The 21,231-nt window shown below is 39.2% G+C and overlaps 1 protein-coding gene across 6 annotated transcripts in view; it reads left to right on the forward strand.

Annotated features, from left to right (window-relative positions):
* The first annotated feature begins 1,297 nt into the window (after positions 1-1,297).
* The window catches only part of VPS13B (vacuolar protein sorting 13 homolog B), a 486,767-nt gene continuing 466,833 nt past the window's right edge, over positions 1,298-21,231 (forward strand). For 4 of the 6 annotated variants that reach the window (XM_052788598.1, XM_052788602.1, XM_052788603.1 and 1 more), the window contains exons 1-3: positions 1,314-1,470; positions 2,191-2,368; positions 9,929-10,072. In XM_052788598.1, the coding sequence (XP_052644558.1) occupies positions 2,222-2,368; positions 9,929-10,072 (291 nt within the window). In that variant the 5' untranslated portion in view covers positions 1,314-1,470; positions 2,191-2,221. Of the gene's footprint in view, positions 1,471-2,190; positions 2,369-9,928; positions 10,073-21,231 lie in introns of all 6 variants that reach the window. The other 2 variants (XM_052788600.1, XM_052788599.1) reach the window with 2 other exon arrangements.

Below are 21,231 nucleotides of genomic sequence, written 5' to 3' on the forward strand. Positions count from 1 at the left end.
GGCTTATGGCCTGTGATTCATGAGTGAAGATGGCACAGCAAATGAAGCAATGGTGTATGTAAAACGAAGGTAGATTCATGATTAACTCAGCATGTGTATACCAGAGGCAGAATAGACAGCTAACCCATCAGGAGCTGGAGCCTTCAGACCTTGATTAGCTCAGCCAGATTTCAACATACGTACTGCTGTGGGGGGTAGGCTCCTACCCGAGCGCTCGCCGTTTGGGCCCTGCTTCACACAAACCAACCCCACGTGCCATACATTGCTTTCTTTTCTGTTTTCAGCCATGTAACTACACCATGCAGATTAAACACACAGGATTTCAAATTTCCAGGAGCAATATATAACTCAACAGGCATGTCTCAGGCTTTTCTTTAAAACTCAAATCAGAGGCCTTTGTAAAAGGATATTCATTATCTACATCAAAGCCATGCCCACAGGCACTGCCTACTGCACTTCACCCTGAAACAAATGGGCCCATGCTCTTTTCCAGATCATCCACAGGCGAACCTACGAGGAGTCCATTAACTCGCGCCTTTCCAGGGCATTTGCTTGCTGCCCGGAGCAACCCCGAAGGGACTCAGGGCTGTTGGGAAGGGCTTTTCTCTATGACCAACATATTGAGGAGAGCTCTGGGCACACAGAAAATCGAAGGTATTTCTGAGTAACTTTCTTCTCACATCAGAAAAGGTAAAATTCAGATCCTAAGCAGAACTTCATTTAAAACCAAACCAGAAAACGTCCACCTTTATTAAACACGGTGGGAACACCTAGCACATTAGCCATCACCAAGATTTGCCCCAAATGGTCACTCATCAACGTTAAGAACGTGAATCGGAATTTGGAGCTGGAGTTGGCTGGAGCCACACAGCCAACGGTAACACATCTCAGGGATTCATGGTGCTACGGGTTGAAACCCGCCCCCCTCGGGCTCCTCTGCGTCAGGAACTGACACCTATGTGGAGGCAGGACCTGCTGCGCCGTGTGAGGAAACGGCAGACGCGGGCCCCGAGCCCGGCGCGCCCCGCCGCCTCTCCCTTTCCCGCACACAGGGACCCGCCCCACCCCACCACCGCCCCCTCCCGCCCCCTCCCACCTCCCTCACAGCCGCCACCGCCCCGCCCCGCCCGCAGCAAACCCCGCCCCCTCCCGGGCGCAACGCCCGGCCGCCCCGTCCCGCCCGTCGGCTCCTCGCAGAGCGCGTGACCTCCGCCGGCCTCAAGGCCGGCTTCCGGCTCCGCCTCGGTGCTGCCGCCAAATCCTTCCGGCTGAGGCGCAAGCCCAGAGGGGCGCGGGACGGCGGCGGCGGAGGCTGGCAGGGAGCACACCCGCCGGGGAACCCGGAAGTGCCCGTGCGGCGGAGCCGGAGCGGCAGGAGCTGCCTGCGTGGGGCTCCCGCGGCCCGGCCGGCCCGGTGAGGGCGGCGGCGGGGAGGGGGGCACGGAGCCTCGGAGGTGTTTGGAGGGACAGGTAACGGGGTCCTGAGAGGGCATGGGGCTGGGGGAGGGAGGTGCGAGGGGTGGCCCGAAGGTAGGGGCGGGGGGCTGCCGGCTTCGTGGGGGTGCCCGGTAAAGGTTGCGGCGGTGATGGGGGCGGGGAAGGGTCTCTTCAGGACGGCAGGGAGGGCGGGGGTGCTGGAAAGGGTGGGAGGGGAGTGGTGGCAAGCGTTAATGTAACTTCAGCTTGGGTTATGAAGGATATTGGTTTGCTTAGAGTTAAGGGTGGCATGAAGCTGGCATTTTTTGCCATGTACCCGGTACTCGAGGTGCCGGGTCGGTGATCTAAGTTGATGTTTTAGTGTGGACTTTCATCAGCTAAAAGTGACAGGGTTTCTGTCATTAAATTTTATATGAAAGTGCGGTAGACTGCTTGACCTCCTTCTTCTCTGTTTTTTGGTTTGTTTGGCTTAGTTTTTCTTTTGATAGTGAGCAAGCCAGTTATTAGTTCCAATACAGATATATATGTATATAACCTGGAAATTCGTAAATGCAAATAGGTGTGCTTTCATCTCGGTATACATTTCATCTTCATATGTAAGTATATGTATTACTACATATAGATTTATATGTTTAGAAAGCAGAATTTGAAATATAATTTTTCATACATCCGAACAATGTGACTATTGCTCTATTGAAAATTAGGCTGACAGATCTATAAATAATTTCGCATGGCCTTGTCTTTTTTTCCTAGTGCTTGACCTGTAATACAGAAATCTTCCAGAATGCTGGAGTCCTATGTAACTCCTATTTTGATGAGTTATGTGAATCGCTACATAAAGAACTTGAAGCCTTCAGATCTACAGTTGTCACTCTGGGGAGGAGATGTTGTACTTAGTAAACTTGAATTAAAGTTGGATGTACTTGAACAGGTATGTTATGTTTACAGTAGTTACAGTCTGTGTCTTTGATTTAAAAGAGGTTGACGGAATAATTTAGATTGGTCTGCACAGATAAATGTTTATTTAGTACTCACTGTTTTTCTTCTTATGCAAGTCCTTTTTTTTCTCTGCATTTAGTTATTCTTGCATTAATTCCATGCCATTTGTTTAGTAATGAATGGTAATTTGTTGCACATTCTGTAAGTTTTGTGGTGTGAAGAGAAAGGCGTTTTTGTGGACTTGTTTCTTTCAGTAACCATTGTTTTACAGTATGAAGATTAACTAAATTGCTTTTCCAGTCATATTTACTAATTGCATATAGTAACCAATTCAAAATGTCATGAAATAAAGTAGGATGTCTTTTTAATTATGCATACTAAACACAGATTTGTGTTCTCTATATTGTTTTATGACTCCAGTTTTCATCATTCCAGTTGTATTAAACTTAAGAGTAATTGAGGGACAAATTTGATCAGCTGGTTTGTGTGGATTAGATCAGAGGCTCTGTAAAACTTAGCCTTAAAAAGACAAGCTTGACCAAGTAAAACACTTGATATAGAATTTGGAGCCTGCTGTCAATATGAACTGGTTAAGTCTTAGTGGAGGGACCATCTCCTTCTATGCTTATCTGAGTTGACAATTTAAGGAGTTGAGTGTGTGAGACAGATAAAGCTGTTTTCTGTTGCGCGTGGTGTAGCGAGTCTTAGCTAGATTCCTGTGTCCAGATGTAGTCCAAGTGAAGGAGCTGAGAGAAATGCAGCAAAAAATAATGGGATATTTAGACAATATGGCCATTGAAAGAAGAATGAAATAGACAGGGAATGTGTTTTTAATTTTGAATAAAATAACGTGAGACAAGATAGGGCAAGAGTTATATGGATGAGACAAGAAAGAATAGAATAGATTGCACTCAGGAAGACTTAGGCTGGACATCAAGGAAAATTTTCTCACATTTTAATTGGATTATGAGGCATTGGAGTAGACTGAGGAGACCGCATGGTCTCTCTCAGGGGAGACTTTTTAAAACGTGAAAGAGATATTTATGGTTAATTAAGTCTCTGATCTTGTTCTGGAAGAGGAGACAATCTTTCAAGCGCTTCTGTGCTTCTGTAGAGAGCCTGATTTGTCTTCCTTCAAGTATGTGGTGGCCTCTGTATTTTCTCTCAAGTCTTTTAATTCCTCATTTTCTTGGTACAGCTTATCCATACAGATGATGTGGATACTAGACTTCAGTCGTGTAGGATGTGTTCCTCCTGTGAATATTCAAAGCCTTTTTTAATGTGTATATTATGGAATCAAAGAAGGGTTGATTAGAAGGGAATTCTGGAGGTCATCTAGTCTAGCCTCCTGTTCTGAGCAGGGCTGTTGCCAGCATTATGTCAGGTCAGCTTGTTGTTTTCTCCAGTTAAGTCTTGAAATCTCCTGTCTTGGTTGTGAAAACCTCCTCTTTGGGTAAACTGTTCCAGTGCTATACCATGTAGAGAGAAATTTTGTCCTAATAATAAATGATGACTTGGGATGGATATATCAAACTAGCTATATTACCTGGTGCTATTAGGTTTTTGCTGCCGTCATCTATGTTGCTCCCTTTCAAATAGTTGCAGTTTGCTGGTAAGTGATCCCTGGCTTCATCTTTGTCTGCCTATATATCAGCTGGGTACATAAATATCCAGTGCAATCTGTTAATGTCGTGGCTCTTGTAGAGGCAAACGTTGCCATGTATACCTGTGCTCCTGTCTTATCAGCTTGAATGGGCATGTGAATATGCAATGAACTCAAAATTTAGCTCTGATTCATTTTTTTACATTATTTAGCTGTGTGTTTATGTGAAATGTAGTGATCTTAATTTGGCTCTTATTATTCTTTGGAACTTGCCTGGACCCACAGACTGTATTTAGGGTGGCCTTCTCTTTTTTGCGGAAGGGATGCTGCTTTATGCCTGCTCAGCAAAACTCTGAGTATGTAGTATGTGGTAATACAACATCCCCAAGCCTTTGCAGCTGGCAGGGAGCTCCCTTGAAAAACTAAAGACCCAGAAATTACCAGTATATATTATTTCATTTGGGTTCTCTGCCTGGATGGATTAATACTATCCAAAGTTAGTCACCTTAACTGCTCTGCTCTTCTAACATCCTTTCTGTCCTGGGCTGTTATACCCAGCCTGGTTCCCTGCTCCTTATTTGGCATGAATGCAGCCTTAATTTCATGCTTTAGGCTTTGGATACAAATGCACATACCCTAGATATCTTTGTCTGGAGGCTTAAACATTTTCAAAGAATTCCAGCTTTTGTGGAACTATACGTGATTATTTGGGAACATTAGCATAGGTGCCAAACTACCTGGACAAAGCACCTTATCACAGATTTGGGAACAAGTCTGTACTTTCTCCCCTCACTCCTTGCACTTCAACTGATGTTAGAGTTCCCATGTCATGTTGTACTCTTATGGGCCACCAAACAGAGTCCCAAAGGACAGATGAGAACAGAGTGTAAAATGCTGTCTGTCTGCTAGAAGATCTTACTTTATTTTTGGGATCAAGTTGGAACCAATACCTTTTGAAATCAGATGTAATATAGTTGTTGACATAGAAGATTTATCAAACCCAAAGAGAATGTTTCAGTACCTGAAAATACTTTGCATATTTTTACATATATTTATGTATGTTTTATATGCTCTCATTAAACTAAGCTGAATGTTATTGCAATAACTTTTAGGGTCTGTCCTTCCCCTCCCCCCCCTTTTTTTTCTTATTTGACAAGATCAGTTCTGTAGTGAAAGCTGAGTATTAGTTTGTATTCAGGTTCAACCTTCTAGGTACAATGTAACTTTTGTACATAATTACATCAATCTCTGAATAGCCAGTTAATTTTATAATAATTATCTTCAGTTATAGATTAAATCTAATAGAATTTTGGTATTAGTTTTTTTTCCTGTCCTGGGTGATTCAATTACTAGAAGACAAAGCATTCCAAGAAATTTTCCATCTACATGTAATAACGGGCACATTGTACAAAAATTATTTCAAGAAAGTATTTTGTAATTAAACTTTAAAATTAATATTTAAATATTGTTTTATGAAAAAGCCTTTTAAGGACTTTTGGCAACTTTTATGTGAAGTCACTATGGTACCAGAGGTAACAGAACTACCTGTGAGCTTGGTAACTAGCTTGCATGTAATATTTCTGTTGACACAGTGGTACCAAAGAGATAAGATACACGGCAAGCTCTTTTTGCTGCTTGTGAATATTTCCACAATATTGTAGCTTATTATGTTAGCTGTTTTACAAACTCAGAAGGGAAAGATGAAGTGGTCTTTGATTGGAAGACAAAGAACTTCATCTAAAGATTATTGAGTTTTATTCATGTGGACTTTTTATATCTGAAATAATTTAGAAAGAAAGAAATATGAAAAATGCTAGTGTACTTAAAATAATTTTAGGTAAATGAGGGCATTAAAATATCCTTACTGTAAGTGTCTGTGTTATGTGCCACTGGGTTACTTATGAAATACAGCCTTGAATGTGAACAAAAGGTATTTGAGTTAATACTGCTGTGGAAGAAACAGTACTTGCCTATTGCCCCAAAGTTTGGGAGAGTCTTGTATTTTAGAGCAAGGGGAGATTTTAGGGCAAGGGGAATTATGATCATCTAGTCTGCAGTCTTGCATGATGGTGGTCAGTTATTTATGTGTCAAGCCCAGGAGTTTATATTCAGCCATATCTTAATTTTTTGAAGGATTTATTTGATATAAATGTAAAGTCTAATCAGTCATAAGTACAAAAGGTATATTAAGAATTTCATGCTGTACCTAATGAAAGGGGAAAGATTGCACAGGAAAGGGAAAGAATAAAAATGGTCTTTGTTATGTTGTGTTATGAGCAAGTTACTAAGTTTGGCACACATTTGTTTTGTATTGTCTACTGAAATAGCACAACAAAGATCTCTCTGCATTGCTTTAAGGAAACTTGCTTGTGCAATTAGGATAATGTCAGACAATATCTGTGTCTAAATTCCTTTGAAAAAGAACTGTGTCTTCTAGATATGCTGTGCATTTGGCTGTATCACCTCATTTTGAAAAAATTCCTACTTCTGTTTCTTTCAGTATCTTACAGTTAACTAGACAAAAATGAGAATATGTTAAATCTATCCAGCAAATAGTGGAAAAAGATCTATTCTACAATGCCTTCTGAAGTAAAGTCATAACTTACACTTGTGAACACAAGTCAGGATCTAAACAGATATTGCGGTATTGATGAGTGACATAAAAATTAAGTATCTGTGAGTCTGGAAAGGGAATTTATTTCTATTACTGTTAATAGTGATAGTTTACTGTCTTGATTCATGAAAACATTATCTCTCAAGTTGTAATGTATTTTTACATTGCACAGGTTTTTGATAATTTATTTCTGTGCCCTCTTCCCCACCCCTGCCAAGCTGTGGGACATAAGGTACTTTTATTGTGTGATTAGTGTAGCAACATCTGTAGCTAAACTGTCCAGTACTTGCTTTTCAGTGGCTTAACCGAAACTGTCTGGATTAAAATTTTATTTGTGTTGATTGTAAGCCTAAGGCTGAATTTTTAGGAGAGACGCTTTTAGCTGAAATACTACAGTACATTAGTGAATGAGATGAAGAAAAAACACTTTGTAAAAACAAACTAACAATTTTCTTCAAACTGTTTTTATGAGAAAGTCTGTAACTATCATCTTTTGGAATGGGGACTTGAAATGAAATGTGACTTTGCGTAAGCATGGCCGAGGTAGGAGTCAAGAGTTTCCCTGACATGGGACGGGTGTGGGTTTTTTTGAACTTCATTAATGAAAGCTCATTAAACCCCTAAAACTAATTTACAAATTGAAAGCTGTACTTTGCAAAAAGATAGAGCTATAATTTTGTGTAGTTGTCTTCTCTGAAGATTTTGTCAGCAGTGAATATACTTCATCTTAGCTCTTGGATGCAAGATGAACTTTTTCATAGTACTAGTAGAAAGGCTGAGGAGGTATCAGCTGCAGAATGGAGAGAGTGTTCCTTAAAATTGCTCCTATTAGCAGCTGTTGTCACTGTGATGGTGCTCAGTATTTGTGCATAAGAATAGTTGACTTCTCTTTTGGGTGACTAATAATTAGAGGCTATATTAGGATGCTAACCTGTCACAGTTGCAATAGTGGTTATTTCAACTCTGAACTTACGATGCGGTAACTACTTAGAAAAATCAAAATTTTTAGTGGGCTTTCAAACCTGTCACTAAGATTTGATTATGGTTTCAAGATGTTAGGCAAATGATGACTTAACTAGCTTCACAGAAATATTCTATACGTAGACTTTATAATATATGTCGAGTACTAAATGCAAAATCCACTTGTCCTCAAATTTTATTTGTGTAGAACTTCTATACAGCAGGGATAGGTCTAGGGTCAAGCAGTACAGGAAAACAGGCTTTCTGAATCCACTTCTGGATGTTTGAAATTCCCTAGCAACTTGCTTGCTTGACCTCAGAGTTTCATGGACCTTCTCTATTTAACTTCTACTCATTCATAGGAGTACTGAGTTGAAGCATGTAAGTACCTAAACTGAGCCAAGGTGCAAAGGTGCTTAAGCCCCAGGTTGCCCAGTTTTGCCAGGGAAATTTTGAAGTTCTGAACAAAGTTTTATGTCCCTGAGTTTACTAAGGAACACAACAGTTAAGAACCTGGGGATGCTGGTTGACACAAGGCTCAGTATGAGTCAGCAGTGTGCCCTGGCAGCCAAGAGGGCAAACTGCATCCTGGGGTGCATCAAACACAGCATAACCAGCCAGTCAGAAGAGGTGATTGTTCCACTGGACACAGCATTGGTGCGGCCTCACCTTGAGTACTGTGTGCAGTTCTGGGCCCCACAATTGAAGAAGGATGCGAAGGTCCTTGTATGTGTCCAGAGGAGGGCAACACAGCTGGTGACAGGGCTGGAAGGAATGTCCTACGAGGAGTGGCTAAGGACTTTGCGTTTGTCTAGTTGGGAGAAAAGGAGGCTGAGGGGCGACCTCATTGCTCTCTACAGCTTCCTGAGGAGGGGATGTGGTGAGGGAGGTGCAGATCTCTTCTCCCCGGTATCCAGGGATAGGACACGTGGGAATGGTACAAAGCTGCACCACAGGAGGTTCAGACTTGACATTAGGAAGCATTTCTTTACCGGGAGGGTGGTCAAACACTGGAACAGGCTTCCTAGAGAGGTGGTCGATGCCCCAAGCCTGTCAGTGTTTAAGAGGCAGTTGGACAAGGCTCTCAATAACATGCTTGAACTTTTGGTCAGCCCGCAAGTGGTCAGGAAGTTGGACTGGATGATTGTTGTAGGTGCCTTCCAACTGAAAAGATTCTATTCTAATGGCTGAAACTATCACTGAGCACCTAGGACACTTAGATTCACTTCTTTCTCAACCTGAGAAGATTTGGACCTTTAGTTCCAAGCATCTAAGATGAAGATGCAAACACCAAGCTATAAGCAACTCCAAGTGAAGACATCCATTGTTTTTTCCCCCATTAAAACTTTAAAACTTTATAGCCAAAAATGCCAGGATAGGAGATCAGAAAGGTAAGAAGATACATCATCGTTGAAGCCTCATCATTAGAATACTTAGTATTGAGAACGCTGACTTAAAATTCTGGCATAATATCAAATATTGTTTCTTTATTTTGCACTAAGCACCTATTTTCATTATTCTAAATCTTGATTTCTAGTCCTGGGGCCAGGTCTCTAGCCTGACCGTTCTGTCTGATAAATGTTAAGCTCATGCTTCCCAGGAGAACCCCTGAAGCTACTGGGCAAATTTCAACACTTTGTATCCAAAGAATTTATCTAAACCTTGGCACCTTGTTTCCTGCTGCCTTGCTGCATACAGCAGCTGGCTCACTGGGGCTGTCCTATAGAGGTGTGATCTATGCATTGACTGGGTGGAGTGCCAGGCATTTGTTAGGAGTTCTGGACTGACTTGGACCAGTTTTTAAAGCAGCGTGACATCCACGGTAGGCCTTGGTGAGGAGGTTTTGCCAATGAAGAATTTAGTAACTTTGTATTTACTGAGCAGTTTGATGTGAATGGGGCAACAATGGGCTGATCTTAAGAGCACTGAGCTCTTGCAACTCAAAGTACTGAAATATTTTGGAAGAAATTGCCTTGCTGTGGCTTTGTCAATGTTTGTTTAGTTCCAAATTTGTGTTCTTCGGAATAATGCAGGCTGCCTATCAATGTAAGTATTTACTTTCACCTGGTTAATACCTACTTGCTCCTTGAATAGTGACACACTTTGCAGTTACTTCATGCAAGAGATGTGGTTTTAAACTGTCTTTTATTATCAAGGACATGGTAATCCAAATGTCGTCTTTGAACAGACTAATTGTAATGTAAGTGTGCAAGCGATTATAAAGCCAGTTGCCAAGCCCCATGGGACATTGCTGATTTGGAGAGGGAGAATAAATTTTGAATTATGTTTTGTGCTAGAACTGTACAATTTTAAGTTACAAATGTGTCTTGAATTTTGATATATTTCAGTATTTAATTCACCTCTGTTGTTGTTAGGAGCTGAAACTACCATTTACTTTTTTAAGTGGGCATATTCATGAACTTCGGATTCATGTGCCATGGACAAAATTGGGATCGGAACCAGTTGTCATCACTATCAATACAATGGAATGCATCTTGAAATTAAAGGATGGAGCTCAGGTAAGAAATTTGATGAATGCTTTTCTAACATGGAGAGGTTGATGAGAATGGTCACTTTCTTTAAAGCCTTCTGAAGAATCAGGCATGTGAAGCTGCGGTCCCTGTTATTTTCCAAGAGGCTAATGTTGTTATTCTCATCATGGCTAGTATCTTCCTTTATGCTTATTTTAAATTCTTTATTAACTGTAGCTATGTTCTTGCAGATGTAAAAGCTTGTTAATAGTGCTCTGCCAGAATTTTCCTATAACTAGACAAGAAATGGACTTCAAGAGGAATATAGCATCCTGTGTGCTTCAAGCTTCTGCCTCCTAAGAAGCAGTGCTGGTTGCCTGACAGCTGTGTGCATTACCACTGAGCATTGGGCATTTTTCAAAAGATGTGTTGTTATTATTGAAGGAATGCTTTAAAGATCCTGGAGTGTAATTCTCGTTTCCCTTTAGAAGTTATAGCACTTGCTTGAGTGTACTTGGAAGACTTCTTACATGTAAGGGTCTCAAAGGGCTTTTGTTTATTTGCTCACAATAATTTGTCCATTATGCTGTTTCACAGGCTCAGGAAAGATTTCCTTCTGACACAATGAAGCTGAAATATGCAGTGGCTCAATTTTGTTACATGTCTAACTTAGTTAACAAAAAGTACTTGGGTATGTTAATGTAAATATGCAGTGGCTCAATTTTGTTATATGTCTAAGTTAACAAAAAGTACTTGGGTATCTTAATGTTGAACTTGTTTTTTTAGTCAGTGGTGCTTTAACTCTAGAGAGGTTTTGTGGCTTGCTTTTTTTTTTTTGTTAAAGCCTTGTTCACATTTCAATTTCAACAGAGTCCTCCAGTTATATTAAGGATCATGCAAAAAAAAATTTCAATTTGTTCAAAGCTCTCAAGTGTTTCATAAGGTGCTTGATGAGTTGTTAACACTTAAAATCAATAATTAGATATGAGCCAGCAAGAACATTGGAAAAAAAATTTTCCTTTATGTTTGATATTTCTTGTAATATTCTTTTACAGTTCCAGGGCTAAAAGGCTTTTGTTGCTGGAGTAGAAATCTCTAGTCTCAGGTATGCCACCCACAAAGCATATGCTTGCATTCTGTAGTTACACTTAATCTATGTGTGTATGTGCATATACACGCATGTACGCACACCAACAGCCAATGCTAAGTACTTTTCCAATGTTAAGGTGAGATTTTGAGGCCAGATGTTCCATGAGAAATGTGTTTTAGAAGCAGCAAATTGCAACTAATTATAGAAGTTGCAGAAAAAGATCTGTAGCCCATGACTTTGTGCAACCCAGAACTAATATTTGATATTGGACCATGCAGATGGCTACTGCTGGAATGATCAGATTTCCTGCTTGCATGGTATTTGAAACTTAAATTTTGTGGTGCATACAGCAAAAGGTCAAGTGTCACAAATGTAAAGCACTCTCAAAACAATTATTTGTTACAGATGTTTAAGATTCAGAGGCAAGAAAGGATTTTTGAAAATTGCAACTGACATTTGAACAAATTATGCAGTGGTATGTACGCTCAGGAAGGTAAAATTTGGGTCTGTGCCATAGAAGGATTACCGTTGACTAACAAGAATGTAAATGAAAACACTTTTATGCTGTTTTCTGAGGACATGGTTTAAAAAGTTGACAGCTTGAATTTTATTTCTTGAATTACTATTTGAAAGTGTTTTATAAAAAGAAAATGTTTTGACAAATTCTTGTGTTCTAACTTCCAGTGTGACAATGTACTTGGCTAAAACCAATTGTCATAAAAGTCTTTGTAGTCAGTGAATGAAAAACCTGAATGAAATAGAATATTTCTGTGGAAAATGGTAGTAAAATGACCTTTCATTGAATTTAGATCCAACTGGAACTGTTCTGCAAAGAACTTCATATCAGTGAAGAGCATAATTAGCAAGAAAGTTTAGTTTAGTTCTCAAACTTATTGGCTTGATCCTGCATTTCCCTCCTCAGGTGAAACTTCTAATGAGCACAAGCACAATTTCACCTGAGAAAAAATAAAGTTTCTGACCTCAACTTTGTGTATTCTTTGGAAAGGGGCTATTTCAAAGAATGTTTATTTTGATGACCTATGGGGATTAAAAAACATGGCATTGTTTGAAGCTATTGTCCAGTGGAGCCTAGAGATTTTTGTGAGCAAAAAACTCTCTCCCTTTGTATGTTTTTGAAGAGTGCCAGTCCCCTGGGAATGTTCTTGTACATCTGTGCTTTATTCTGATGCTGTGTCATTGTTAGTTTGGTGGGTTTTTTTTGTTGTTGTTTAAGCTATTGCAGCATCTCCTCAGCTGAGAGAAAAGTTTGGAGTAGACAGTAATGGCTCAACTTCTAGTTTTATGCTAATAATTCCCTTTTCTAAGCAGAAATGTTGTATAAGTGGTAAGTTCACCCAATGATATACAAAATCCACAGTGTAGAATTAGTGGTCTTTTTAGTGAATTTTGCAGTTTGAGCATTTTGAAGGTCATTGCTATTCCCCTGTTTTCTGTGCTTTTTCTTCCTTTCCTTCTCTACAGGTGATACTACCACTTCTAAAACTAGAAAGTTAAATAAATGTGGCTACTTTATAAGAAAATGAAACTTAAGTCCATCAGGAACAGAACTTTGCAGTGATTAAAGTGGTGTTCTATTGAACATGCTTTGTATGTGCTCTTTTGGTTATGAATTTGGTTAATGCCAGTAATTGAAGTAGAAATTGGGTGGGAGGCATTTTGCATTACTTTCTGATATCTGTCAGCTTAATGGAACTGCGCCTGTGTTTTTGCTCCTGAATGTAATCTTATGCAGCACTGAGTTTTAAGTATGACCATATATAATGTTATAAAATTAATGAAATATGTAGGTAAGTACGATTTGAAATGTATTCTTACGCACTTAAATGTGGCTCTGAAGTTTGCCTGACTTGTATTTGATAAGTTATGGTAATTGACTCCCATGAGATTGTTCTTCATGTTTAGATTGTTTTAGAGGGTGGTTAAAGTTCTAGTATTATATTTTTCTCGTTACTTATCTCTATATATTAAATCTCAGGACTTTCATCTAGAATTGAAATCCCCTTGCTAAACCTCTGTTGATGCTGTTTTTCCTCCTAGAGTTTTTCTCCTTTTTTGTCCTGTTGGATGTTTCTTAACATTTTCCTTTTCTATCCAAATTCTTTCTTTCTTTTTTTTAAAGCTATTTGAAATTCTTTGCTCATTTCTCTTCCCCCCCTCCATGCCACAATACCTCTGTGCCCAAACCAGAGGCTTTAAATTCAGACTGTGCAAATTGGGAAGGACAAGCCTGTGTCTGTTTCCTTCACCTTCCTGACATTATAACTAACACAAGACTAATCTTCTTTATGTTCAACCTTCAATTCTGTGGTTTTTAGTCTTGGAACTGATGCAAATGAGGAGATTTAACGAGAAATGCAGTATCTGTATTACTGCTTCACTTTTGAGTCCTTGCCTTTAATCAGGATGCAGTGCATCAGGAATATGCTGATGTGTATGAAGATGAAAACTCTCTCTACCCCAAGGATAACTAATTATGAAATCAGGGAAGACTGTTAGATACAAGCACTTACAGGGGCACAGGGAAATCAGGTAGTTGTTTGGATCACCATACAGGCAATTAAACGCTGTTCCTTTTATGAGGCATTATGAAGGAGGTTTTGAAGGAATATAACTTTGTGGAAACAGTGGAGACCAGCCCACAAGCAATGACTCTCAGAATAGCAGATGCATACTGTCGTATTCTTATCTGAAAATCAGTAGAGACTGCCATCAAAGAATGCTCAAAGCAGAAATTGATCTTGACTGGGAAATGATTGAGATGGTAGATTAGTGTGCAGACAGGTTATGAAGGACTTTGAAAGTGAAGACAGGAGGCTTGTGTTTGATGAGGGTATAGTTATATAAAGTTTTTGCTTAGGTGGTAAAGCTAGCTCCAGGTCCAAAGCAGTGCTTTGCTGTTTTTCTCCTTCTCACCTGGGTTGTAGTAGTTTAATTGAATGTGGCTGTATGGACAAGCAGTGCTCTTTTCTCCGTTTGAGTGTATACGTATGCTGTTCAGTGACAACAAAAATGTGGTAAGACTTGAAGTCAGAGGACTAACTGCCTTTAGTGACCCACCTTTCTGCTTTTCATTTGCTCATGTAGAAGCTCAAGGTCTTTATTTTTAAAATATTTTCATTTGGTACTTATGCATTTGCACAGTGGTATCTTTAGTTCAGTAAATCTGATACGGAGTTTTAACACTTGTATGCAAAGTTTAAGGTGAAGATTAAATTGAGAGCTGCACTGCAGGAAGCAAGCTATGTCATCAGCTAGTCTTGAATCATAATCTCAGGTTAACAATGAATATGAAATTCATCATCAAGCGGTCAGTTCATGCTGCTTTTATTTGTGTTTTAATAGCTTAATATAACAAAGGGAATTTTATCTGTTTCTGTGTGTGCGTGCATACAAATAAGTATATATAAGTAACAAGAACAGTTTTCCCTATTACTTTTAATTAAAATAAATTCCTTTGTCTAAATTGGACTTTAAGTAGTTTAATCTTTTCCAAAGGTTCAGGAAGGTTTGGCAGAGCCTTTGGTTGGGTTTTATGCCATTTTCTGTCAAGAACTCCAGTCTGAAGAGTTCTTATGTTTTCTATGAATTGTTTCATGTGAAAAGTGTTTTAGGTAGGAGAGTCTCTTTCAAGGATATTATCTTTCTGAGGGAGAAATACCATGTCCCACAAAACTCTTGCAAAAACATTTATTAAACTTATTCTTTCAGTAGAGGAATTAGTAAAGGCAGGCTGCAAGAGCTGCTAGAGAAGGCCTTGCAGCATTTGGTTCAGACACTTGTCTTTGTATTTCCAGGGTTTTCACATGAGTGGCTGAAGAGGAGATACTGAACAGCTTTGCTTAAAGCTGGATTAATATTCATATGTGTTAGCTGGGCAAGCAAGAGTGACTATGTAACTTACCTATTTTTTTCTACTAAGCACTTTCATATGAAAAGACTTTAAAAGCAAGGTATCTGACATTTTAGATTGCAATAATTCTGCTTGCAAAAGAAGAAACTGCCTTTGCTGTGAATTTGTTCAGACACCTATGGGCATGTTTCTTAATAGTCTAGCTGTAGAAGTCCTTCCACTGCCATTGTGTTGCCTCAACCTGAATAGCTGGCTTGCTTACCTAAGTGCCTGTTACCATGTTAGTAATTTTGGACAGTTTTCATGTGAATTTGTCAGCATGTTTCTTTTTGAAGTCCTTTTCAGGGCTAAGTCATGGTGATTTCAAATGTCTGAAGCTGATTACTATGAGAGGTATGAGTGGTCCCACTTGATTCCTTCTGTGCTTGTGCTGGCCCCTAGCAGAGCTTCCAATGTTGGTGTGCTGCCTACAGGCAAAGATAGAGGAGCAGTCCTGACTCAATCCTAGTGCTTTGTGTGTGAGCCTTGCTTTTAGGTGTTTCTGCTAAAGAATGAGACTTGGGATAGTAAGCACTTTTGCTTTCTGCTCCATGCAATACTGGGTGACATCTTCATTGGCAGTGCTGTACCTAGCTTCTGAGAACACCCTTAGGGACAAGGCATGATAAACTGTCCCAGTATCTTCAGAATACATGTAACTATTTATGTGAGACGGATCTGACTAGGAGGACACTGTTCTAAGCAGCCAAACAGTGGACAACCAAGCAAGACAGGGAAGGTATGAGTGCCCACTGTAACAGAACTTTCTGGTTATTGTAACAGAACTTTCTGGTTATTGTAACAGAACTTTCTGGTTATTGTAACAGAACTTTCTGGTTATTGTAACATTTTCCCAGTTTTTTATCATGACAGTACATATTTACGTGAAAGGTGTAAACAAGTTTTCCTTTCTTTCTGCCAGCTTGACTTGTAAACACTTTCTCCAACTGGCTGAAAATTAAATGCTATTAGAAAGATTTAAAACTTGATAGTTTCATTCATTGAAATATTTAGTCCTGCAAATGTCAACATTATATGTCTTTAAAAAGAGAAGCCAAGTACACTGTGTCAGGCATGTTTACTGTGGTAGCAGATTCAGGAACAGAAAAGCAGTCAAAAATGTAGTTGGGGCTGTGTTCTTACTAAGGAGCTCAGATTTTGAATGCAGCTCATTTGAAGAGGGATATTGTCAAAACAGTTAATGGTTGGACTCTTATGATCTTAAAGGTCCTTTCCAACCTAAATGATTCCATGATTCTAAAATCAGCCTGGTCATTATTACAAAATGTATTGAGATTGTGTAACACCAATGATTTTCAATAGTTTTTTTTATGTTCAAATGGATGCACTTTGCAAATTGTAAATGTAATGAAGAGTGCGCAAGGCAAGGGTATGGGCTCAGTGTAGGTGTTGCAAGATAAGGAGTCTGCCAGGAGCTGCGTGTGTAGTTACAGTTTTCCCTCCAGTGCTTGTAAGCAGCTGGAGCAATAGTATCTAGTTAGTAAATGTTGCCTTTTCTCAGCTTCCCCGTTGTTTTCTGAACAAGACCTTCTCTGTGTACCTCTTTGTGGTGTAGCTCAGATCAAATTTGTGCTTTTGAAGAGATCTCCTGGCTGCCCAGGCTTACTGTGCTTTGACCTCCATTGCGGGATGGTCTCAGAACTAATAAGCTGGATCCCTTTTGGGTGAAACTAAAAGGAAAATGTACTCTAGGAGCATGGTAATTGTGCTCCAGCTGCGAACTGAAATTAATGAGAATGGTTGTCTTGAGTTGTTAACAGAATCAATACTCTGTGATCACTAGCCATGGTGTCGTCTCAGATTAAGAGCACAGTGAATCCCACTAGACCAGTTGAGTTTTTTCTCAGAAGTTGTTCTGGCTGTCTAGGTTCAGAAAGTCTGTCTAACCCACATTTAATGCCTGCTTCTCCGCTTTTCATAGTTAGTGTGTCTGTGACAGTAGTCATCTCATGAAACATCTCATTATGGACATGATGCAAGCACCACTTTTTTTATTTTCCCCTCTCCTCCTTTATGAAAGCACATCCCTCTAGTATTTTCTGAGACTGTAGTAAATTTGTATGTTCATCTTATCCAAGGGTTCAGGAAAAAGTTTACATGGTAAGAAAGCATAATCTAAGCTTCCAGAATGATAGATTTTTATCACTCTGTTCATTTTTATAATGATTTAAGTAGCAAACATTCTGCAAATAGTCTGGAGTTGCTCTCTCAGAATGTACTCTCTCTCGAACTAGAAGAAAAAGGAAAACTGTCTGTGGTAGTCAAGCAGGTCCCATATTACAGGCAAATACCAGCGCTTGATATCTACATATTTGGTGTGGACAGGAGACAGCAAATTAATACTTATATCCTACTTCCAGCAGTGTCTTGAACTCTGTATAAACAGCAGAACATTTTGATATGAGATCATTTGTCAAGAAGACTTCAGAGTAAATTGGAAGAATTTTAGGCATATGAGGATGCAGTGATAAAGAAGGTAATGGACAGAGGCAAGACTAAGCAGTGCAGCTGCACTTCAGATTGTCATCATGAAATTTCTTTCTTAGGCATGAACAAGTGAAGTCCTTATGTCCTTCCTACTGACAAACCTCAAGGTTTCATTATCCTGTGTAGATACCTCATAGTGTTGCTGCTGTTTATTTTGTTCTCCTAGGTACTGTGGAAACCTAATTTGATACTGGTAGAGAGCAAGAAGTTTCTGCTTTTCACATTTTAGAAGTCTAGCTCTAAAATTCCTGTTCTCTTGTTCCTTCTGTCCCGAGCTACCTCTTTCTAAACTGATGGTTTGCTTCAGTTTGCAAAAAATGGTTGAAGGGCAGTCTTCATAATGTAGTGCTTGTAGCTGTAAAGCTAATTTGACATGGACATATTATCTTATAGCTGCTGTACTGGTGGAGGACTGCTGTTTAAAACCAACTTTCTTCAGAAGTAATAAAGCCTGCCAACTGTTGGGGTTTTGTTGAGGTTCAAGACCGCAGGTTCCCTAGTTGCCTTGTCATGACTTGTGGTACTCTGTATCTTTTAGTGCTCTCCTACAATCGGTTTGTTTTAGGCATATGGACTAGGCTTCTTGTGATCTATTCTAAATTGCTTTTTTGCTTTTCTGGAATTTAAATATTTAGAATTAAAGATTATTTGTTTTTTATTACTGTTTGGCTATATTGGCTTAGACTGGCTCATTGACTTTTTAAGATGTCTGTTGTGCATTCAAAAACATGGCCTCGCCAAAGAGGAAATAACACTTTTAAGTTTTAAACAACCCATTGCCCTCCAAAAAGACAGCTTAATTGTCCTTTAAATTTAAGAAGGACAGAAATATATTTACTTATGTATAAACATGGGTTATATACATTAATGTTTTGATTCTTTATATGTATAAGTGCACATGAACTTCATTTTAACTCCCAGGTTTGGAGGCTGAGCTTTTTTTAAATGCTTGTGTCGTGCTAGCTCTGTATGTCATTTAACATATGACCTTTCTATAGGCTGTTAAACAACCCTGCAGCTGCAGAGACTGCAGCTCCAATTTTCTTCCTTTAGCAGGTAAAGTTTGAGTTAACTGGATAGTTGCAGGAGATGTACGTTTCCAAGAGAGCTCTTCTGGAGTCCTCTCTGACTTGCTGTAGAGTCCCGAGTATATTTGCAAAAGTAGGCACTTCACAATTTGTATCAGATTTATGGTGTTGCTAGCTTAGCACAAGAAATGTGTTTGGAGTGTGCCTTTTGAAGTTAGTTGGTCTTATGCAGAACATCAGTTGGAGATCTGCCTTTCTCAAGTAGCAAGAGGAAAGGATAATGCTGATAGGAGTAGTACATGGAGGAAGGCTGGTGCAACCAAATGGACAAATAGGTTAGGTGAGAAGAGATTAAAGTCACCTGATGGATGTGAAGGGGAGAGGTGGTTTTTTGGGGTAGTGGGTAGTGGTCCTGTAAGCTTTCGTACCTTTACAGGTAATTCTAAATACATACTTTAATCAGATGAGAGTAGCATGCTTACATGAAGAATTTCATTTGTTTGCCCTGGAACACCTGACTAGCTGAGAAATCTCTCTTTTTTTTTTTTTTTTTTGTGGAACCTTGTCAGGATGCTGTGTTTTGGAAAGATATAATCTTGATTTTTGGACACAGAGTAGTTTTCCACATGTATGAATCTTTTGGGGAATCCTGCATAGCGCTGAATTTCTTGAATCTGTCATAATATTTCAGTCTTAGTAGTTTATTATTATTTTTTCCTATGCTTTGAAAATTATTATTTTTTTTTTTCTTCAGAGCAGATTACTAGAACACAGTTATTTCATGGGTTTGTTCTAAAATAGATGTGGATATGGGGCTTGCAGTTTTCTGGATTGTATTTCGGCAGAAATCAGTGCTTTATGCGACATGTGTTTCTGATTTGTACTTTTTTAAAGCCTTTGGCTTTTGGGCAGACACTTTTAAATTAATCTCCCACTTCCCCCTCCTTTATTTTTGTTTATTCCCTATTTTTTCTTTCTTTTCTTTCTTTTTTATTTCTAAGATTTTTTTTTTCTTTTTTAAACACTGAAAATGTGGGCTTCTTCCTTTCTACTTAGAACTCCAGTTTAGCTATAATTCTGCTTTGATATTTGGCTGTAGAAGTTGATTCTTCTTCTTTTTGTAACCTCCTCACTCTTCCATGTTAGGTCTCTTCTTCCTCTGTCAGTGTTCCCAAGTTCTGTAAAATACGATTTTGTCAAACTCGTGCAATAATATCTCAGCAGCTTTTCTCAGGCTTGTGAGTATTTTGCCCTGATTCTTGTAGTCTTCCCTTCAGTTTACTTGACTGATGGAGCTCACTCAGTGCCTTCGATCTTGCTTCCAGCTTTAGCCTATTTCTTCCCACATGCTGGCATGTGTCTTGCTGTGAGGTGAATTGGACAATTTGCTTATCTTGCAGAAAAAAGAACCAGCCCCCGGAAGGTGATGAAGTTGCTTGATTTCTTTGTTCTGGGTTAGTGGGTTGAATTAGTTTGCTGGGTGAGCCAGTGAGGACCAAAGATGGCATACAGAGAAGACACCAAGTGTAGGAAAGGCTCAGCTCTGCTTTGCTGTGTTGTCGAAATGCATTCTTGTCTGATCAGTCTCATCACACTAAATTATATATTGAGTGGTTATCAGCTGACCTGCTGAACTGAATGATAGCCAATGCTTTTTTTTTTTTCTTCCAAGAGTTGTCTTCTGGGACTAGAGGATATTCAAGACCTGGTGTCGGTCTATTGTGATGCCATGTCAATGCACTCTGCAATTTCAGTTCAATGTAGAGTGAAGAAGCAGACTGGGTCCATTTTCAAAACTGAGTTGGTTGAGAAATAACATGGTGAGAATTCAGAATCTCAAAATTTAGTGTTAAATCAACAAATGTTCATAAACATGTTCATAAAAATTTTCTCAACACTATCATTGTTGATGGAAAATAATTATTTTCATTTGCTGAAAATTGAAGTGTTATGAGCTTGTTGCACATGGGCTAGCATTTCTGAAAAGAAGAGCTAGATATCAATCTGTGAGACTCCCTAGAACTGGAGTATATTAGGAGTAGAGATTTGTTGGCATAGAATCTGCAAGCCATGCTGGGAGTATGTCCTGGCTGAAGTGTTTCACTATGTTTTGGTTGTGGAAACCTGCATATTGTTGAGAATATTTTATTGTTATCAAATAGGGCACAAGTAACAGTCATTTTAACCCATTTCTCTCTCTGTGTCTTTCCCCCCTTCCTCTTTTATTTTTACTTCCATAGCATTCTCTAAAATTGATTCTGGTATGTGACTGTAACTTGCCACTGGCAAGTTATGTTCCATTAAAAAAAAATTAGAAATCAAATTATGTATGCCAACAGCCAGTAAAACTGTTTGACCCCCAAATATGCACATTTCTCTTTAGTCATGCACATGAAAACTTATAAACCTATACCAAATGCCAGTGTTAACAAAATCTGTGTTATTTATTTTAACCAAAAGCAGGCGTTTGTCTTTTCTGCACGGGTAGTCATGTTTCTGTGCTCATCTCTGTATGAGTTCTGTCCGGCAATACAATTTCACTTTAGTGAGCTGCCTCTTACACATTTCTTTGACACTTAACATCCATACATATCCTACTTTTGTTGTTATTCCCATTTTTGCCTGTGAAGTAGTTCAAAAGTTGACAGTTTAGTAGTGTTGCCCTTGTGGA

The sequence above is a fragment of the Harpia harpyja genome, chromosome 5, assembly GCF_026419915.1.
Source record: "Harpia harpyja isolate bHarHar1 chromosome 5, bHarHar1 primary haplotype, whole genome shotgun sequence".
In the NCBI taxonomy this organism is placed as follows: domain Eukaryota; kingdom Metazoa; phylum Chordata; class Aves; order Accipitriformes; family Accipitridae; genus Harpia; species Harpia harpyja.